Source organism: Cyanistes caeruleus, chromosome 1, assembly GCF_971803275.1.
Source record: "Cyanistes caeruleus chromosome 1, bCyaCae1.hap1.1, whole genome shotgun sequence".
Lineage (NCBI taxonomy): Eukaryota > Metazoa > Chordata > Aves > Passeriformes > Paridae > Cyanistes > Cyanistes caeruleus.
In genome coordinates this window covers 45972470-45989200 of record NC_141701.1, presented here as the reverse complement: position 1 = coordinate 45989200, position 16731 = coordinate 45972470, and the positions used below count along the sequence as shown (strand labels likewise).

General features: G+C 40.4%; 1 protein-coding gene across 2 annotated transcripts in view; it reads left to right on the top strand.

Annotated features, from left to right (window-relative positions):
- The window catches only part of TAF4B (TATA-box binding protein associated factor 4b), a 70095-nt gene that overhangs the window by 7552 nt on the left and 45812 nt on the right, over nucleotides 1-16731 (top strand). The window contains exons 1-6 of one of the 2 annotated variants that reach the window (XM_086889831.1): nucleotides 4040-4329; nucleotides 6971-7119; nucleotides 7862-7969; nucleotides 12222-12389; nucleotides 12497-12619; nucleotides 14657-14746. In XM_086889831.1, coding sequence (XP_086745957.1) covers nucleotides 4254-4329; nucleotides 6971-7119; nucleotides 7862-7969; nucleotides 12222-12389; nucleotides 12497-12619; nucleotides 14657-14746 — 714 coding nt within the window. In that variant the 5' untranslated portion in view covers nucleotides 4040-4253. Of the gene's footprint in view, nucleotides 1-4039; nucleotides 4330-6970; nucleotides 7120-7861; nucleotides 7970-12221; nucleotides 12390-12496; nucleotides 12620-14656; nucleotides 14747-16731 lie in introns of those variants that run through there. The other variant, XM_086889825.1, reaches the window with a different exon arrangement.

Below are 16731 nucleotides of genomic sequence, written 5' to 3'. Positions count from 1 at the left end.
AGACTGTTAAACAGATACCCATCTAGGCACCAAAATGCATTGATGAGCATCTAGTCTCCAACAGCTTGGATAAGACTTGCTGGTTGAGCAGGGTGTGGAACTTGGCTTCAGAATTTTGCAGTTTCAGCACTTTGTGTCTAGTTCCTGGAGAAAGGGAGAAGGGACTTTGTTTGCACACTTGAAAAAGTTGTGTGTATTCCAGACTGTTTTAAACAATAGGATGTCAGAGTCTTCTTCATCCTGCCTAGAAGAGATAGATAGCATTGTCCCTTTCCTGGCTCCCTGCACTTGGAAAGCCTGTGTCTGTGCTGGGTGTCTTAGGAGCTGGTGCCTGCTGTTAGCACAGAAAGGTGCTTAGCCAGAGAAAGGCTGGAGTTACTGGAGGCAGCAGCCTTTGCTGGGATGGAAACCCCTCGAGCTGTTAGTGTGTATGTTTAAAACACTGCTCACAGCAACCCAGACAGTCCAGGGAACATTAATGCTAGTGGAACTGTCAGCTGGACAGTGATGTCCATGAGGAAAGCTGATCAGTGGCTTTGGAAAGGTGAGATGTCAGACATCAGCCTTGAAAGTAGTAGGCCAGAGTCTACATGAATCTGCAGTGCAGTTGGCAAAGATGCCATCAACACCCTTAAAGAACTTAGAGATATAACATTGTGTTGCATTTTATATGGACTGTGTTCTATTGTAGCATGAAAGACTATGAGGATTATGCCCTTTGAGTTTTTTTTTCCTGACATGGAAATTAATGATTTCCATATCCGTGGGCAAAACAAGGTGTCTTTCATTGGAATTCAAAATCTGATGTTTCATTGTGACTCTGCAATATCTACATGCTAGTCACTGGTCCTGAGCCATTGCTATAAAGACCCATTAGTTTAGAAGCTTCCCTGGAACAAAGGGAAAGAGCACAGAGGGAGATTTCTGAGATACGTAATTATTTACTTTGTGAAACAAAATGTGAATGGAATTAATTGGTTGAGGGCCTGGATGTAGCTTCATTCCTAAAACAGTGAAAAGCACAGCTAGACATTGCCTCCAAATTGGGCTGTTTTCCTGGTGTCTTCATCTTCACTACAGAAATTTGCAGCAGACATCTAGGAAAACTCAAGTACTGAGTGAAGTTCATAGGGAGTAAGTAGTTCTCCTGCATGCACTACAGATCTGAAGGCATTACAGCCCCATCATATTAGAAGGATTATGTAAATCATGTAAAAGTTACATTAGTGTCTTTCACAGTATTTCATTAACACTTTGTGCCTCTAGCACTCTTTTTAAGCTATCCTATGATATAATGTACCTTGATACAGTCACTGCTGGTAGTCCACGTCTCTAATAATGCTCTTTTTTGATCTGTCTTATTCAGTTCTGTAATGTATTTTTTAAAATTTTTAAGTGACCTATTCTGTGGGGGCTCAATAAATATAATTGAAGAGGAAAAAACAGGCTTTTTCTCTTAAAGGATGGTTTTAGAGAGGAAAAACTGTATTCAGATCTGTTGCATGGATTAGTAGTGTTTGGTATTTCATTTTCTCAATTTTGAATGATCCTAAATAGTCAAAGAAACTTAAAACCAATATTCCTTTTTAGTTGCCACTTAGTTTCCTATTAAAACATGCCCTTCAAAGCTTGGTCTTAGCTTGAAATAACTGCCTTAAAAGCTATCACTTTGAGTAGCTCAGTGAAAGAGTGGCATTTGTTTAGGAACAGAGAGCTCTGACACACTACTGTTGTTTTAAAACATTTTTGTTGTTCAGTTACTGATTTGAGACCTGGAAGTCCCCATTTAGCCTTGTTTTTATGATTGGCTTAAAGTGTACTTTACTAAGAATGGCAACATACCTGATGCAGACATTCCTTGTTTTGAAATAGGCTAAATTTACCCTTCTTTGAAAGCAGCTTTTGTGACTTGAGTTCTTTTAAGTGAGTTTGGTCTCATTGTGGCTGGTTCTTGCTTGTATTTTATTTTAGGAGCAAAAGACTTCATTTCCTCACGTTATTCCCTAGCCAGTAGCTCACAAGAGCTGCTTGGTTGAGCAGTTGGGTTGGAAACCTTGTAATCGAAGTGGTGGTTTAACATGACAACTTCAGGTGTAGTAACAGCATAAATTCTGTCTCTGCTGGAGCACAAATGCCAGCTGGTTCGTCTCAGGAAATTCCTGGGTGAAGTTCCCCTTCAGAAATGGTCTCAGGCTTATCTTACATGGTAGAAGTTGCTCTTTTGGTGAGCTGCTTTTAGCATTCATTGGTGTTCAGTGCTGCTGGCTGAAGCCCAGAGGTTCAGCTGGCAGCACAGTTTTTTGTTAACAGCATTGTGGTTTGCTTAACACTGTTCCCTGAAATACAGTGAAGCCCATGCAGGTGGCATTGCCTACAGTGGCATAAACAGATCTCTGACGTTATCCCACAGCTTCTTGCTCCTGTCTCCAGTGAGGTTTTGGTGCTTTCTTGTTAAAATGCAGAGGTATCTGGAGCTGATCCTCCAGCTAACTTGTGTTTCTTGGTTCCTGGGTTGGGTGCTGAACCAAGTTCAGAACAAGCTGGGTTTCCTTCACCAATGGTGTTGGGACAGTGAAAATTTGTAGCAGAGGGATCTCAAGTTTGTGAAATGAAATGAAATTTCCTTAGAAGGGCTCTGATTTTCCATTGCTGACAGTGCTGGCCTGTCTAGGTAGAGGCTGATCTGGGTGACGGCTGCCGGAGCTTTGCAGCACTGCTGCCAGGCACTCCTCCTGAAGGCAGGGTACCTGCAGCCCTGGTTCCAGGAGGAACTGGGTACTGGGTGTAGATCTCAATGAGGCCTCCTCAAGGTGAGAAGGTGGCTCCTTCTGTGTAGCTTTGGAGGAATCTAAGTTGGGTTTTGGTTGTCAGGTACTTCCCCTCCAGCCCTCTTTCCAGGGTTGCAGGTGAAGAAGGGTGTGCAGAGAACAAATGGCTGAAACAACTGATTGTGTTTTAACTGGATTCTCTGCCAGTGCAGGAAAACCAAATAACTTCCCAAAGTGTTTTTGGCAGGACGGGCAGAATCTCTAAGGACAGAAGTCTTAATTCATTGTAAAAATGTTTGGTTTTTTTTAAAATCTGCAAGAGACATCAGAGTCCTCCAGTGAAGCATTTAAAAATAATTCCTGCTGGTAACCGGTCACTGTGGTTTGAAAATAGGAACAGCTTTGTAGCCCCAAAGGGGTTGTGCCTTGCTCTTACTATCAAAGTGTGTGAGCAGTGAGACATTTGTTCCTGCTCTCTGAAACAACTCCAGTAGAACTATCAAACAGTGTTCTTGGAAGTGCAGCTCAAAAGAGGGCATCTCTAGTGTTACGAGGATGCTTCATTGCTCTTCATTTACTACCATTGGTGCTGATATTTTGCTCAGATTGCCAATACTTTTTCTGTTTTTAAATGCACCACTGAGAGGTGTTAGCTGAAACTTCATGCTTCAGCTGTTCAGAGGTCCTGTGTTGTTTTGTGTGTTGTCTCTTCGTTTCCCCCCATTTTCTTGTGGAGTTGCAGTGACTGCAAGACATGATCTGTTTTCACATTTATTTTGTTAGTATTTGCCTTCTAGTGAATGTGAAAGCAGCTCTTGATAAGAAGTACTATCTTTCCCCCCTGCCAAGTGAAGAATGTGGATTCTTACACTTATTTTCATTTCTGATGGTAGCATCTTGGTAGCTGCACAAATCTGTTTATGTGACCTTTCTACTGAGAGCCTCAAGGTTACCATCACCTGCTGTTCCCTCATTTCACACTTGTGCAGCTGTATAAAAGTGTATGAGACTTCAGGCATTGGTTTTGAGAGCCATGGAACCTCTTCTTCTGGCTTATGAGACCTCCTGTGTCGCCCCTTGGAGTCTGTGTTATTGGCTGCAGTATGGGGTTATTGCTTTTGTTTCCAGGCAGAAAGGGAGTATCAAAGTTGTGAAAAACTGTAATTAAATTGTGGCAACCAGAGGTAAAAAATAAGTGCTGTTCTCAACAGCTTTCAAAGTGTTTCAGGCAATTCATGTGTCAGTTTACTGTCCCTTTGTGACATTAGGTTGTAACTGCCCAAAACACTCTCTTGTGCTTGGACAAGATGTGGCTCTTCAGTGTGTGGAACTGTAGATATAACAGTTGTTTCAAATTTGCCTTCAGCTTTATCTGTGCTAGCATCAGGCATCAATGGCATTAAGCCTGCAGAAGCAGTAGTTAGTAGACTATCATAACACTGGTTTGGAGTTAGAATTTTGCCAGTGTCACAAAGAGCTGCTGCCATGAAAAAGTTACCATGCCTTATTAAAAATTCTGCTAAATGGAACAAAGATAGGGAAGATTATTGTTTGTTCCAAGGTAACAATTTCTTACTCATATGCTAGTAACAGGCATTATCATAGTTGACTGTTCCAATCAAGGCTATGACCACTGGAGTGGCCTTAGGTAATTTCTTCTGTGGATGCTCTCACCAAGTTATTTTACAGTGTTCTGATTCAGTATGGATGTCCTTCTGTTGCCTAATCCTGTTGCTAGGGGGAAAGTTGCTTTATGTTACATCCTTTTTGGGATGGTTATTATCCTGCTCAAATGTAAAGGGGCTACTTTGACTTGTTAATCCTCTAGTTGGTTTTTGTTTCCCTTTTCTTTTTCGGAGATGTTAATGAATTTACATATAAACTGTATTGTATTTGCATAAACTTTCTAGTTCTGTCCTTGAGGTAATTTCCTGTCAAGCAGGTAGATTGTGCTGGAAACTCACCCCATTCAGGTGACTGGAGGATGGGATAGTTTTCCAGCAGGGTCTCCATCTCTGGTGAATGCCAACTGAAAATGCAGAACAGTAGGGCAAAACCAGTCCCAGCTCTGTAATCAGGTTGACTGGTATCAATGTGGTTTCTCAAATGCAGTGTAGAAAATGCACTTCTGATAATTTGACTTAACAGACAAATGTAATGAGTAGTGACAAAATATCCAAGTACATGAAAACTAACCCTTCATGCATTCCAAACCTCTAAAGGAATGAATTTATAAGTTTATATGTGCCTTCTTAAAGAGTAGAGCTCTCAGTGATGTTTTAAACCAGGCTTATAAAGAAAAAGCCTAAAATCTCCAGTAGCAATACTTCTGCCTTTCTAAATGGAGACCTAGAGCAAAGAGAAATGCTACTGCTAGCAAAACGTGGTCAGCTTTCTCTCTTTCAAGTGAAATCTGCGTAAGCATGTGTGAACAAGGAAAAAAATGTCCCTTTTCTGGCTGATGATAAATTGTTTGCCATGAATCACTGTCTAAGTAAGATGGCATGAAAAGAGAATTAAAAACCTAATATGTTTTCTGTAATTCCGGTTATTCATTGATTAAATTAAATGATCCATCTGTACCTAAATATAATTATAGTCAAGTCATCAGTGGAGGAGGAGAAAGCTGAGTTGTCAGATGGAGTTAACTGTTTTTCTGAATACGCAATTGCCTTGTGCATCTGCCCCATGTAGTAAAAGCTGCTTGAGAAAGGAGGGGATCATGTAGATGCTGCTCTTGCAGTTCTCAGTTTGTGTCTGCTATGTAAATGGCAATATGTTGATGTTACAGAATTTTATACCAGGTTTTGTGTTGTCTTGCAACATCCTCTTAAGCTTTTAGATATGGAGGATGAAAAGCTGTTTCCAAGCATGTGGTTATAGTTTGATAGTTTTTTTAAAATACCCCAAAACATACCCAACAAAACCCAGCTCATGGAGCTTGTGGCTTTTTGTGTTGTATGCATTTCAACTCAGACAGAAGCTTTAGGCTGTATTGTATGGTAGTATTTTGACAACTTTCAGACTAACCAAGTAGTAAAAAGTAAGAAGACTTTCATTGCAGTCTTGTTTTACACTAGGAATGATCGTAAGTATGCACAGAAGATCTCAGTTTCAGATGTTTGATAACTTGCAAGAAAGTTTAATGCAGTCCTCCAGAAACATTGAGGTAGTCTTATTTACGTATCTGGATTCTCCTGTACCTCCTCCTTCCTTCTATTTGAAAGGTCAGTGTTAAGGGAGGATGTTTGGGGATGGTGTTTTCAGTGGTGGACTTGTGCAGCAGCTGCTGTTGGAGGCACAGGAGGTGAGACACAAAGGTAGGGTCCTCTGTGGCTCCCTTGAAGAATCTGACATGGTACAGACCAGGTATCCAGCTGGCATTTTGTATTTGTCATTGTTTTGAATCTTCCAAATTTTTCAGAGATGAGTCCTTAGGGGAGGAGGGAGAAGGCTTTGGTAGCTGGATGGTTTTTTTTATTTAATTTTATTTTCCCCTTTCTTTTTTGTTTTTAATTATTTCCTGCTGTAATCTCCATATTTGGCTTCAAACTGCTTCAATAAAACCCTGGGTTTTAATGCTTTTGGACACAGCTTTGACCAAGGGACAGCTTCAGATATCTCAGTGACTTGATTTTCATGGGATATCACTGCCCTCTTGACTGGGTAGGATGGTCTTGGTTACAGGTAGGTGAGCTCATACTAATCAGGCTTCAGTTCCCACTGCAGTTTTCTCTAAGCTGTGTTTTCACCTCTGAATATGTGCGTAAATGTTCAGAAGCTGAAGAGGCAGCCAAGTGTGATAGTGGTGATGAATTTTGCAAGTTGAAGAACTGCTTAAAATTAGTGTTAAAGAAATCCCAGAGTGTGTGTATATTTTCTGTGTCTGTCTTTTTAATGTTCAGAATATCTTTTGGACTCAAATGGTGAACTGCTTTGCAATTTGCATCTTGTATGCACACAGTGTTTCAGTGTGGCTGGTGGCTAAGTTTTTGTCTTGAATTTAGGGATTCTTTTCTGTCATAAGATGCATAGTAAAGCTAGATCTGCACTTAATTCTTATATTTCTTGGCAGCTTCTCCTTGGAGTGATAAACTCAGTGTTACATTATCAGTGTGGTCTATTTATTTCTTCCACAGAAATATAGGAAATCCATAATATAACTTAATTTCTAACAGTCTAAATGTGTTTTTTTTCCACAGGAACTGTTCTTATCAGAAGCAGTAATGGCCACCTAATGCTGGTATCTCAACAGGCAATAGCAGGAGCACAGAACCAGACACAAAACAACACAAGTGTGAGACCATCTGTGCCGACCAGCACACCTGCAATCAGAATATGTGCTGTGCAGGTAACTTCTCTCATAACTGCAATTTGACATAGCTGTATGTTATGTAGTTATAACAGGGTTTACAAATGAGTTGTGGAGGGTTAAGTAAGTGTTTGGATCCTTTTTGAATGGGGTGATGGTTTGGTTTGGTTTTGCACCAAGAAATGATGTGCTTTGCTTTCTTGCTTGGGAAAAAACTTGTGAGCAGTTACGTATGGTAAAGGTCAAATTAGTGAACTCCTCTCTGATGATGTAAACCATTTTAAGAAAAAAAAAATGCCAGCCACTGCCTAAATGGTAGCTGCTAGTATCTAAAACCTTGTGATACTCTGTTGGGATATTTCTCCAAAGCTGAGTAAAGCTGAGGACTTTTCCCATGTCCCTAGGATGTTCCTCCTTCCCTGAACTCTGCTGGCTTTTTGCTTCCATCTCTTGTAGGGTAGTGAGTGCGCAAGAGTAGGGAAGTACATGAAAGTAACAATTCACTTTATTTCTTTATTAAATTTCTTTAATTTTATTCTGATTATACTTTATCTCTAAATGCCCCTGAATCTGCTATTGAATATTAAACTGGTAGACAAAGAGCTTTATTGAGCAGTGTTTAAACTATATAGACTGTGTGAATTATGCCTGTATTATTACTGTAAGATGATGTGTCTCAGTTTGTATGTGACCCCAGCTTCAGTGTCTGTTTTGTCACTGACTTGTCTGACAACTGTTCTCTGCCCATATATAATTATTTTTTATTTCTATTCTTTCAAAGAATTCTGGCACACAGTTAGTAAAGAAAATAGCAGCTGCTCCTGTGAAAACGTTATCTCAAACAACAAATGCTGTGGTTTCTACTGTTCAGACACCTGCTGTAATACAGGTACTTTGCAAGCTTTATAATATGGTAGAATAAGTGACAGAACGAACTAGAGAAAATATGGATGCATTCTTGTTATTTCTAACTGTAATATGGTTTTCAGTAAGCTTAGTAACCTTTGTTCTCATAACAAATTATTTCCCAAATCTGTTTTTTTTTTAAATGCATAATTTAATTAGGCTTCTGTCACTGTGTGTCAGATAATCTTATCTCACTACAGTAGAAAGCGCATGAACAATGAATAAAATAAATAGTTCAGAGAGCCATTTCCAGTGTTTTTGTACACTGTGACAGAGCTCCTTCAATCTCTTGCTAAATCTTTTCTGGGAGATGTGCTCCTGTTGGAATTTTCTGATTCCTTAGTGGGGAAAAAGGTATACCTGAGATGATGTTGAGGGGAAAATGAGCTATCTGTGCCAATCAAGCTGTTTTTCATGTGTATTTTTTTTTTTCCCCTCATTATACATTGAAGGAAAGTCATAACTGAAGACCTGTTCTTTAATTGAGTGTGGCAGATGGGTTCCATGGGTGCAACCATGGATTCATGGGTATTCATATCCATGGGTTCATGGGTAAATAGGCAGTGGTTGAAAATGCCTCATTATTTTTAGATAGTATTTTTGTTTTATTTCCTAGGTCTTATTTTGCTTTTTCTGGAGAAAAATGCTGTAGTCCTCTTCTGAAGGACTTCTATCACCTGCAGAGTATGAGATTTTTCCTACCTATGGTTCATCTTCTGTTCTTGGGGACCAGACTTCTGCATAAGCATGTGGAATGAAGAGAAAACTACATTTTTCTGCAGATAATATGTTCTGGTCTCATAATCTGGAGAAGAAATTATGAAAAAGTCAGAAGTCTGGCGTGTACCTATATTTTGTGACAAGAGTTTGAAGGAGACTGAGCTGTAGCAGTTGACAACAGAACACTCAGTAAATGGGCAGGATCGATCAGTCATTCAAAAAAACATGCTAGATGTATGTTCTTGACCCTCAGGGTGTTTGAAGGATTGAGGGATGTGTTTGCTGGTAACAGTCTGACTAACAAGTTCATCCTTCTGCTGTTCTTCTGTGTCAACAACTGAACTGCTCACTCTCTGTGCTCTTTTTTCACTTCTCTCTCACTACAGATAGGTAGTGTTGGGGCTAAAGGGGAAAACCCAGAGGCCTCTCTTAATACATTTTCTGTTTTGCTTAGAATGGGAACAGTATATGCTTTGTGTCTAAATACAGCAATGGATATTCCTTGCTTTTATTTTGGAATACTAGTTTGCAAACTCTATGTTTGTGATCTCTGCATAGAGGTCTTTAGTATATAAAAAGAATAGTTATCTACTACACTACCCTTGCACTGGGGAAAAGAGATGAAGGTCATCCATCATCTGATGGATGAAGTTGCCTGCATCCTCACACTCTCATGTGGATAAACACTGAGATTCATCATGCTATTAACTTCTCTTTTTTAAACTTATATCTGCCTTTGGCTTGGTTTTTCTGTACTTCAGTTTAGTTTGATGTAGTCTATTGAACTTATGTTCTTCTGAGATATTTAAAGACATAGACATGGAGTATTTTTTGTAAGCTGTTCTTTTTTTTGTTCCCCACTGTAGAAACTGGAACACTTGTAATGAGCTGTAGGGCTAGATTTAAACAGCAGGAATGATGACTCTAGGAAAAATTAATAGAGCTGTTTTGTTTGGAGTGGCTTGCTTGAAGCCCCACTGTTGTGCAGAGGATTGCAAAGCCCTCAGTACGAGCTCCTTGTGCAATGAAGAGTAAATAGAAGCAATGTGGATACATCTTGCTGTCTTGTGGTCACGTTGCTCTTCACTCTGGGATGGACATGAGAAGAGTGCTGAAAGGGGAATGAGTGCAAAAAGTGGATGGAACCATCTGGGGAAAGGATGGCAGAGCCCTTGAGTCTGATTTCCTTGGCAGAAATTCATTCATCAGTCTTAAAATAACTTCCTCATCTCAGTCTTGACAATTTTTTGAGGTCACAGGAGACGAGTGTTTGTGTGGAAGTATTATGATGTCATCACAGAAAGTGGTGGAGAGTGGAGAGGAAATAATCTTTGGCTTGGTTGTGCATCTTCAGTCTTGTGTGAAATACAACTTGGAATACTGTCTGCAAAACTCTTTAGGTACTGACTGCAGGATTATTCTCCTCATCAACAAAAATATTTCCCTTTTTGACTTTACTGAATGTTTAAGCTCTGAGGTTAGACAAAATTACCTGCACATTCTTATTTTTCACCTGTTTCCCAGATGGGGTAACGAAGCTGCAAAGTGTCTAATTAGCACCATGCTGGGGCACTTTCATTTAGATGCAGAGCACTTCTTCTCTTGAAATGACTTCAAAATATGCAGGATTAATGCCATTTTTTGGTGGTTACTGTTTCTCTGTTGCTCAAAGTGAGAATGAGAATTGTCAGTAGCGAAAAAGGTTGATGGCAGATGACAGAAGTTAATTCCCATATATTCATTTTCCTGGGAAAAGGGTCCAGCAGACTTCCTGTCGTTTCCTCCCTCAGCTGATAAAATGCTGTTCTAGTCTTGATGTGTAAGCATGCTGGAATTTGCAAGAGATCAGCGCCTGTTTTCGACTTTTAAAAGCCCAGGGCATTGCAACTTGGCAGATCTGCATTGTGTCCCACACTGTCTTCCTCCTGCCCATCTGTTTGTGGGATTCTTGTGCCCAGTTTGCCTCCCTGTGGTCTTAGAGCTGTTGAGCCTCATCCTTGGAAGAGGCAGTGGTGGTGGCAAAGATCCTGCAGAGAGCTATTAAAGTGTTACCAGCAGTGGGAACCTGAGCTGGGAGCTTTCTGGTAGCTGCCTGCTGCTTTCATGTCAAGCTGGCAGCAGCTTGGGGAGGGGAGGACACCCACCCAGAAAAAAAAAATAATTAAATGTATGACCAAAGTGTTGCAGTTTTGCTTTAGCTTTGAGTGTTCATTCATTAATTATCCCCATCCTGAAAGGCTGATATTGTACATGATGTCTGTCCCACTTTCGATTAGTTTTTCTTTTCTCCATGGTAGGGTAAGTTAAATTCCTGTCTGTCTTATGATTGACGCAATTAGCAAGTATTAGTTGTGTCTGTTCGACTAAGCTGGGGTGATGGAATGTGTTAAGAGTCAGTGAAAGCCATTACATTGTGCAGATCTGAACACAGAATTTGAACTACAAAACGAGACTTTCCCTTCCTCTTCACAGGCTTGGAGGAAAGATGACACCCAACTTGAGGTTTCAAATGTTAACCTGGAACTCTACCTGTGGGTTCCCTCTGACTTTTCTGCTTTTAAGTTGAGAAATCAAACGTAGTGGTTTTTTGCATGGGCAGAGTCTTTTATTCATGTTGTTTTATTCATCTTGTATTCTGTTCTTTCAAATGAACTGTGTTGGTTTTTTGGGTATGGTTTGTTTGTTTTCTTTAAAATCTTAAGTAGAAATACTTCTGTTAAGTGGGTTTTAGATTTAGCCTAGTTTGCAAAGAAGGAGATATTTTTTTCTTGAATCTTAATTACTCTACTGTTGCTGGAGCTTCTTAATCTGTTGGGAAATTATAATGAGCTTTAATAAAGCTCTTTTATAAAGAGGTCTCAAAATAACTGAATTTTGTGAGGGTTTCTGTTAGGGCAGAGGAGGAGGAGATCCAAATTGCTGTCCACAAGGAAAAGACAGGAAAAACTTGTTAGGTTCATTTGCTGACCTGGCTGCTTCTGCTGGCACTTGCATCCTTCCAAAGTGGACATGATGTCTTTTGCCTACTCCGTGTGTGATAGGAAAAGCAAGGGGTGTTGCAGTTGGGAGAGGAGCTTCAGGGCAAAACTGGAAGATAAAAAATCATGTTTGGTTCTTCTTGTCTTCAGAATAGTATCACCTGGCTTAGCATTGTCCAAAATCTATTAGTCTTAGACTGTAGGAGCCTAGCAAAGTTAATATATTGCTTTCTATAAGACAATTTTACCTTTCTCTCTTCCTTCAAAGTTGCAGGCAGTGCTTTGGTCTTGATGTGCCTTTGTAATTTCTTCCCCCCACCCTTGATTTGTAAATAGAATTATGGCTGTGGCTGTCACTTACTGTATTAAATAGAGCCTCTCAAAGCAAATGAATCTAAACTCTGAAAACAAAGGGAAGAATTGTTTCTTTGTGTTTCAAATAGCAGTGTGGAGGAGGTTGCTACCTTATGTGCTAGCAGAATCCCGTATGTTTGTCACGTTGTTCCTTGGTTAAAAAGTGTTAATTTTTCTCTTCAGCCAGCAGCTGCAACAGCTAGTGTTACTACAGTTACTGCTGTAAAGCCTTTGAGTACTGGAACACCTGTAAAACTTCCAGTTACAGGACCACCTGCACGAGCTATCTCCCAAAAGGCAGTCTCTGTGAAAGCAGAGGGCACAACAGTAGCACAGACCAGCGCTTCTACAGTAAGGAAAAAAAAAAGTTTTTAATTAAAAATTAACATTCTGTATGTTCATCAGAGGTTGAAGAGACAGAGCAACATCTAATACTCTTCTTTTTATTTCCACACTAGGAGATGCTAGAGAATGTGAAGAAATGCAAGAATTTTCTTGCTACGCTAATAAAATTGGCGTCTAGTGGACCTCAAGCCCCTGAGATGGGGCAGAATGTGAAAAATCTGGTGCAAAATCTACTGGTGAGACTTTTTTTTCAAAACAGTCTGTGTCATTTGTGTATAGATTTTTGACATTTCCGTTATTATAGTCTTGTTCCTGTTATTTTGTAGCTTTTTTTTTTTTTTAACGGCTCAAGAGTTGGATCTGTGGCTGAATACATCTGACCTTTGTTAAATCTTACATTATAAATCTTATTTTAACTGGATGCCAGTGTTATTTTCCCCCTCACATTTCTGTTTCATTTTATGCACACAGGTAACTGATAGCAGGAGGAGCTGGTAGTGTTAACACAGCTTCTGGGTCTTTTTTTTTCGTGTTAGTGTAGTTTTGAGTGCTCAGTAGCAAGAATCTGATGTGAAGGGTGCAGTACAGTGCTAAGTCCATACTACTGCTTTACTCCAAGACAGAACTGAGCAGTGGAACAAGAATGACATTATCAATAGCTCAAAAACAGTAGGATGGAGCAAACAACGTGGTGGCTGCCAACCTCTCTCTCTTTGCAGGTGGCTTCCGTATGGTGCTTTGTGCTGTATCCCAGCACAGCTGGGTTTTCCTGGTAACGATTTCTCCTGCCACTTCTTGTCATGGCATTTGACCGCTGCTGCTGCGTTGCTGTTCCACCGTAGCAGAAGGCTGTGTGCTGGTGGAGGGGGGTGGCTTTGCTAGTGGTACCAAAGGGCTTTTCAGTCTAGGAAGGTGTGATGTAGACAGATGTAATTTCAGAGAGCAGATTGTTTGAAGATGCAGCCTTGCAAAAATTTGATTCCTTAGCCTCTGTCCCTGCTGGACTATACACCTTCCTTCTGTGGGAAAAATAAAGTTGTTCTTTCTTGTGCTTACAGTGCTTTCTTTTTTTTAAGAGCAGTTAAGAGATGTTCATACGTTGTTAACTGCGCACTTGTTTGCTTTTTGTAGTAGTTTAAAAATCTGCCATTTGGTAAGTGTATGATTTAAATGCAGAATAAAGTGATGTTTTGTGGGTATGACAGAAATGAGTAAATTGAAGCTGGGGAGCAAAATGATCCTTAAGGCAGTGTTTCATGGAGTGTGTGGCAAGCACCCTGTATGCACTGAGCCTCAGTGTGCCAAACCACTTGCATCTGTATCAGTGAGACCTTGGTGACCCATGTCTGCATCTCAGTGAGATCTCAAATGTTCTGGCTAAACGGGAGAGCTGCGGGAAGCTCTGTTTGTCTGCAGATACACAGTCTTTACAATCCCTGTTCTGGTGATGTAGCAACACAGAACAGTTGCTCCAGAGGTGAATATGGGTGAGAGGAGTAATTTCTCAGCAGAAATGGAGATTGGTGCTGCTCTTTGTGTGTCTGTACCTTCTTGGAGGAGGTAACGTTCTTGGTGACTCTGGGAGGGTGAGGAAGGGCAGTCTGGGGCTCAGCCCTGGGTTGCATTTTGCTGCAGCTTCCTAACCCCCCTCCCAAGCCCTTGAGCCAGGTGTTTGTGTTGGGACAGGGCGGAAAGCATTAAGAAAGGAAACTACTCTGCAATTCAGAGGACTGTTACCATGGGGGTATGCAGAAATGTTTTGATTGCTCTTGAAAGACAGTGTTAAGTGTTCTGTTTTATTATGTTGTGTATTCATTAGTTTAGAATTGTCTTACAAAAACTGCTAAGTTGTCATTAGTCTTCGATGCCTGTAAGTTTATTTTCATGCAGATAAACTACGTTTACTGAAAGAAGTACTAGTAGTTCATTTAAAATACATCTACACAACGAGATACTCAAAAGGATCAGTGCTGCTTATAAACATTTTTCTATCCCTTCACTTCAGTGACTGGTGTGAACACCTATCCCTAGGTGTGTTAGCTGCCTGTAGCTGAAGAAAGCATAAACAACTGGGGTAATACATATGGACATTACAATATTGTTCTATCCTAACTGCCCTTTTCTTTCTTTTTGAAATAAAGCAGGAAAAAAGCATTTGAGTACTGAAATTGAACAATGCCATGATATGTTTCCATGACCTTTTGGTACATCTTGGGAAAAAATTGGGGTGGATTCAGTTATAGCTTACTATTGTAATTATATTTTCCTCTTAGGAAGCAAAAATTGAACCAGAAGAATTTACAAAAAAGCTGTACATAGAACTTAAGTCATCTCCACAACCCTATTTAGTTCCTTTTCTCAAGGTAAGTGTCTGATTATGGATAATGTAGTATTTAAAGAGCAAAGGAAGGAGGACCAGAAAAAAAAAGAGTTTGGGTGTTCAAATAGGTATTTGTTCAGGTCAGTTGAAGAAGAGTGCATAGCATACCTCTGTGTGACTGTTGTGCTTGGAAAGACAATTCTTAAGGGGAAGGGAAATTTTTAAGGAGTAATTTATGCTGTGTTCTTAATGTTGTAGAGTAATTGCCCTCTAGGTGTTAGTGGAGACCAGTGTTTTGGAAGCTGTGCATCTATCTACAGTAAATCAGCTATGTTAAGCTGACCTCTTACTTTCTCATCAAAATCGTAGCAATTCTGAGTTCTAACTTAGAAGCTGACAACAGTGGCCATGCACAGCTTATGCCATGTTAAAGATCAAAGAATCTGCATAAAGCTGTTCATCTTCTGCTGGTGTATGTTTAGCTGGAGGCAGGAAAAATCTTTACCCATTTCTCCAGAAAGGGTCTGACAAGACTACTACTTCCTTTCAAGCAAATAATCATACAAAGGAAAGAACACTTCCTTGAGACTTCTAATCATATGATAGAATGGTATTGGCAAAATAAAAAATAATTATACAGCAAGCATTAAGTCTCAGTGAAAACATGGAAAACTACATTAAATTTACTAAATTTCAATGCACACCATACTCTTAGGCTTGTTAAATTTGTACTTTTGTTATAGGCGTGATGGGGAATACAGGAAGAATAGTTAAGTGGTAAAGCTGGGACAGAGTTTTTCTGGAGTTTGCCCTTTTCCTTAGTATTTGACAGGCCATATAGCAATGCATGTGATAATGTTAATATTGCTCTAGATGGCTGGTATTAATCTGCTCAAATGTGGGAAAAAAAAATTTCTTACAGTGGCAGCTTTTAAATGCCTTGCTAGCCAGTTTGCCGTGAGTCTGAAAGACTGCAGTCATCTCTGCAGGACCTTAAGCTGAGATGGGAGATTCAGATTTGATACTAGAAAAAAAAAATTACCATGTTAGGATGGTTGGGCCTTGGGAATAGGTTGCCCAGGGAGGTGGTGCAGTCACCGTGGAGTCACCACACTGGAGGTGCTTATTAGGATCCAGATCTGGTGCTGGGTGATGGTTGAACTTGACGATCCTAAAGGTATAAGGTTTCTTCCAACCTTGATGATTCTATGATACATAAAATTTTCCTATTGGTCATTTATTACCTGTTTAATTTCCTGGACGCTTCTTAAATGCCCATGCAAATGCCAGAAAAGTAAACAGCTCAGAGAATGGGTTTTCTGCATCCAGCGTGGCCCTGGCTGCAGAAGGACCAGGCTGTGAGTACAGGGTCAGCATGACTGGCACTCACAGAGGTGCTCAGCTGTTATAAGAAGCCATCCAATGATGTGAAGAGCTGCTACACTTGATGCAGAGAACTCAAGGCAATTCTGCAGGGGTTAAGTTGGGTTTATCAGCGTGGGTCAGACCCTGACCTGTCTCAGCAGAGCCATTGTGTGTTTCTGCTGCAGCACACTGCCAAGTACTGGTATCATCTAGGCTTCTCTGATTTGGGCAGTGTCCCTACCACATAATCCTTGGCACGTGCTCTCTCCCTGTTGCATGCTATATTAGCAAAGATATACTGTGACTTCAGAAGTGTTGTTCAGACACGGTCGGAGTTAGCTGACTTTGCGGTGTTGCCAATCCTTTAACATCTTGCACCCAGATTGCCTTTTCCTGAAACACTGTAAGGATGTGCGGTTGATACACACAATTAGGTTGATCTGTAACTCTGAGCAGCTGTGACTGGAACTGAGTGCCAAATGGAGGATGACTTCAGGAGCACTTCTCTAAGTTGCTAAGCGGATCAGTACTGGCCGTGTTTGTGGGGGAAATGTTTGCAGCTTGAGTCTGGAAAGAAATGTGATACGGCTTTTTGCCAATCCACTTTTAGCCAGTGAAGTGGAATTTTAGGGATGACTCTCTGGAGTCAGCTCTTATCTTTGA